The sequence below is a fragment of the Montipora foliosa genome, chromosome 11 (assembly GCF_036669935.1).
Source record: "Montipora foliosa isolate CH-2021 chromosome 11, ASM3666993v2, whole genome shotgun sequence".
Classification (NCBI taxonomy): Eukaryota; Metazoa; Cnidaria; class Anthozoa; order Scleractinia; family Acroporidae; genus Montipora; species Montipora foliosa.
The window spans coordinates 21629721-21634720 of record NC_090879.1 but is presented as its reverse complement, the minus strand read 5'-3'; the positions used below and the strand labels follow the sequence as shown (position 1 = coordinate 21634720).

At 38.2% G+C, this 5000-nt stretch overlaps 1 protein-coding gene across 2 annotated transcripts in view; it reads right to left on the bottom strand.

The window, feature by feature from the left end:
* The window catches only part of LOC137977733 (multifunctional protein CAD-like), a 49611-nt gene that overhangs the window by 30833 nt on the left and 13778 nt on the right, over nt 1-5000 (bottom strand). Inside the window, exons 9-14 of one of the 2 annotated variants that reach the window (XM_068825056.1) lie at nt 3650-3871; nt 3260-3448; nt 2924-3157; nt 2373-2510; nt 1886-2059; nt 635-685 (exon numbers count right to left, since the gene is read on the bottom strand). In XM_068825056.1, the coding sequence (XP_068681157.1) occupies nt 635-685; nt 1886-2059; nt 2373-2510; nt 2924-3157; nt 3260-3448; nt 3650-3871 (1008 nt within the window). The remainder of the gene's footprint in view (nt 1-634; nt 686-1885; nt 2060-2372; nt 2511-2923; nt 3158-3259; nt 3449-3649; nt 3872-5000) is intronic. The other variant, XM_068825057.1, reaches the window with a different exon arrangement.

Genomic DNA, 5000 nt, shown 5'->3' with positions numbered 1-5000 from the left:
TGGGGATGTGAAAAATTTATGGACAAGTCCCAGCTAGGTCCAGGACTATGTACATAACATCTTTGCCTTTCTTTTACAAGAGTATAATAAGGTCCATGCAAAATCTGGTGCAAATATTTCCACCAAGGACTGAATACATCGGATGTATTCTGCATGGAAGATAACATGGTTATGTTATGTTTGACCGCATTGGCCTTCCGAAGCAATAGGTGGGCGAAGTCTGATAAAATCCTTGATGATGATATTTATCCACTAGTGAGCAATGCAATTTTGAAACGCAGTTATTATGTAATTTTAAAAGGAGCAAAGAACAAAAGATGCTGATGTTGTCAGTGGACGTTTGTTTGTACAGAAGCATAAGGAGCATCGAGTTCAGGCCAAAACGATTTGAGTCAACATGGTTCACTGCTCGCCCTTTCTGTCTGTCCACTGTCCAAAATTTCACTGTGATAGATAGATATTTGCTTCTTAGCATAGCCATTCGTTTCTTGCTTGTGCCAGCCAATGGCATTTGTTGCAGAGCATTTACGACAAGGTACATCAATGACTTGTGGTCTCTTAAATATATTGGAAGACTTAACTACAAAAAAGGGGCCAAGAATATTTGAGACAACTGACAAAGTGGAAACTCTACCTTTTCTTTGTGGGACAAATGTGCAGATGTGGAAGAAGCAGATGGACTCAGCTAAAATTATTGCAAGCCAACAACAAAAGGGTGCAGTGAATTAAACATTCATTTAGGAAACAGTGAAACTAAACTACATCTAAAGAGCAGTGAATTTATTATTCCATAGTTATATTTATGCAGACAAAGGTTTATTCAAGACTAGGAAATGAACAACAAAGACACTGAGTGCAGCAATTTGACAAATGAATGAGGGCAATACATGTTATAGAATGCAAAGAATGCTCTTATACATGTAATTATGGTACAGCATCCAACAGTCAACAAACATATCATGGGGTACGCAGTTTGAAGAGTCAGCTGTCCAAGTTTGTGGACGGCCAAATTTGGATCAATACATACCCTGTCTACAGACCACCCAAAAGCAACATAGAAATAAAAATAAATAAAATAAAGTAAATAACAGCTAACGATCTGCCTTACCGGTTGTCTGGATAGACCACTTGTGTTGGTGAAATCTCGGCCATTATTCTCTGCAAATTTTAACAGACTCAGGCTCGGCCGCAAATTGTATTATTAAATCACATATTGCCACTTCCTTCCCTGTGGACCGGAGTGCTTCCAAAAAGACCACCAACATTTTGTTCGGATTATTCTCCAGCAGGTTTATGTACCAGGCTTCATGAAATAAAACACATTCAACCTCTCCATCTTCCGAACAAAATGGCAGAAGGCCTTAGTTATTATCGGTCTTTGTCGAAGCACTCCAGGCCACAGTGAAGAAGTGGCAAAAGTGGTGATTAATATACCTTGTGTCCCAGCTTAAGACTTTTGTTGAGCATAACGGTCAAGATTTCGCCAACACGAGTGGTCTGTCCAGACAACCAGTAAGTTGTTCTTTATTTTATATCTCTGTTCTTTTGGGGTGGTCTGTAGAGGGGGTCCCCAGGGGCAGTCCGTGGACTGGTCTGCAAGGCAGTCTATCAACCCAGTCTGTTGGGGGGAGGGGGATCCACGGACTGGGGTCAGTGTTTTCAGGTTAACCCCCCCGGCTGATGTCAATGCCAAAGCCTTGCCATGGTACTTTTATCAACTTGTTTAATGCACAGCCAAATTTATAAGAATATAACTAACTGACACCACCTGGTCACCTTGTAACCTTTTAAACATACAGACATTAACAAAGTACACTTTCAAATAAAAATTGTACAAAGTATATGTACTGCAGTAATTGACAAACTCAAAAGAAAAAATGGGTACCTCACTATCATCCCTATAACGTTTCAGCTTCAATGCATAATCCATGATGCATTTCATTCGGTATAAGAACCACTTATCAATTTTTGTGAGTTCATACAGCTGGTCAATGGTGTAGCCTTCTTTAAATGCTGCTGCAAGAACATGGATACGCTGATCTGAGGGTTGCTTCAACTCCTGTTCAGTAGAGAGATATAAATGTAACCGACACTACAAAATACCAAAATTTACACATTTACCACAATGTAGTCAAGTGACATCTCTATAGAATAAATTCTGATATTTAGAATCAAGTGTGTTTAAAAGCAAATACATTCCCTAAATTAAGTTTGATAAACCCTGACGATGGCAAACAGCCGAAAACGTTTGGTTCAAACATTTTAATTTTTAACCATTTCAAAACCTTTTTAGCCTTGTATATATATAGAATATATTTTACAAAGCAAACATTATGGACATAAGCTAGTTTAGTTACAGAGATCTACAACACCTCATCAGAAGCTGTGTGTCCATGTGAGTCAAAGCCCCAGTTTGATTCATTCACCATTCGAAGAGATTTCTGCAAAGCTTCTTCAAATCTGCGCCCTATCCCCATCACTTCACCAACACTCTTCATTGAGCTTCCAATCTGCACATGAAAATAAGGAAATTACTCAGACTTAAAGTCTTTCATATAGATTAAAAGTGGTTTTCTTTGGAACATTTCATACCTGATGATGACTATGGGTACTTTGAAAATTTTTTCTTCAACAAGGCCCATTCAGCACCAGTTTTTCGTGATAATTTAACACACCCTAAGAAAACTTTAAGATGTTTAATTGAACAACAAACAATAGGCCAGTCCTTTCAATACCAAAATTAAGACATTTTTATGCTTTTACATGTATGTCTTTTGCCAGTAGCATAGGAGGTCACTACGTGGACTCTTGCATTATTAGAAAGTTGTAACCTTATAGGTGATACATACTGAATGAATAAACAGTGCACCTGAAATGGGACGCTTATTCCAAGAAGCATTTGATTCATACTCATAAACTGTACCTTTGTGTTAACTCTCGTGAATTTGGTTAAGTCCCAGCGAGGAATTTTCACCACAACATAGTCTAGGCTGGGTTCAAAACATGCTGTTGTTGAGTTGGTGACTGAGTTACGCAGTTCTGGAAGAGGTTTGCCGAGGGCCAATTTGGCAGCAACATAAGCAAGTGGATATCCAGTGGCTTTGGAGGCTAGAGCAGAGCTTCTGGATAGTCTTGCATTCACCTCAATGATGTAATACTGGAAACAAAAGATAAAGACCAGCAAAATTACTCAGCAGTACAGCAACATTTCTTAGTTTCTGTAAACTGGATTTAGCTTCATGAAAAATGATTAATATACCTGTTTTGAGTTTGGGTTGAGTGCATACTGAATGTTACATTCTCCCACTACACCAAGATGTCTGATGACTTTGACAGCAGCTGTTCGTAACATGTTGTATTCAGAATTTGTCAGAGTTTGACTTGGAGCAACAACAATGGACTCGCCAGTGTGAATTCCCAGAGGATCCACATTTTCCATGTTACATACCTACCAATTAAAACAAAAAAAGAAACTTAATTTAACCTCATTGCCAGTACATGTGTTACTTTTACAAGAGAAACAAGTCAATGCTGAGTGTATAGCTAATAATTTAAGGGGTAATGAAAGTTCCAAGCAGCAATGTACCAATTATTAACTTTATCTTACTGAAAATTTTGCACAAATCTACATCCAGATCTAACTACCCACCGTGATGCAATTGTCATATCCATCTCTGACAACCTCATATTCAATTTCTTTCCATCCTTTCAGTGACTTGTCCAGGTTAACTTGTTTGGTGTGTGCAAATGTTGCAGTGACAAGAGAAATTAGCTCTTCTTTGTTTTCAGCAAATCCTGATCCAAGGCCACCCAAGGCAAATGCTGCTCGCACCAAAACTGGATAACCAAGTCTCTCAGCGGCAGCAACGGCCTGCACAAGTTTCAGAGAGAAAATGAAGATAGCACCACATGGACCAACTATCAAATCAATAATTAAGTTAAATCCAAACACAAATTATCCTTGTCACTAGTTAAAGTGTAACACTTTAATTAGTGACAAGCCAGAAAATTTAAGGAATATTCTAATCAAGGAAACTATTGCCTGCTTTTTTCCTTGAAGGTAACTATTGCAAAATCAACAAGTGGCCAATGATGTGCACAACATGCAGGTCAAGTTGTATTAATTCCGGAAATACATGTACATGTAAGACATGAGCCTCAAAATGTCCATGGTACCAAATTTTAAGGTGGGAGCGCGGTGGCCTCATGGTTAGTGTGCTCGACTCCGGATCAAGTGTTTTCGGTTAGGACCCTGGGCGGGGACATTGTGTTGTGTTTTTAGGTAAGACACTTTACTCTCATGGTGCCTCTCTCCACCCAGGTGTATAAATGGGTACTGGCGAATTTAATGCTTGGAGTAGCCCTGCATTGGACTAGCATCCCCATCCAGGGGGGAGTAGAAATACTCCTAGTTGCTTCATGCTACAGAAACCGGGATAAGCTCCGGCCTAATGGGCCACTTGGCTCATAAGCAGACTTTACCTACCAAATTTTAAGAAGCAGTAATTTACGCTTTCTGGATAAAATACAGTACAGTGTATTTCTTACTTTATTATGACTGAACAATTTTACAATGACTACTCTGTAAGTCAACTGATTAACTGTTGCAAAGGGCTCGTCATTGCAACGAGTGTGCATGGTCATATTAGTACCAGTCTGCTGCGCTGCCCTTTGTCAGCGTACACCATGCCAATTTTTTGCATGGTCCTTTCTCAACAAAGAATAAAAATCGGTTGTGTTTATGGAGTTTTCTAGTGCATCTGCTTATCGTTACCTGCATTTTTCCAAGTTTATGGACCTGAGAGAGTGTTAATTTGATACTTTTATTGCTGTGTGATAAGTATATAGGTTTACTTTAATAAAATATTAGGAATTATTATATTTTACTAGTACATATTATAATTATTACATACTTTTAATTATTTCTATATTATTATTGTAATTAGATTAACTATTTTATTTTATTTTTAAGACATGTAAAGAACTTTTGATCTTTCATT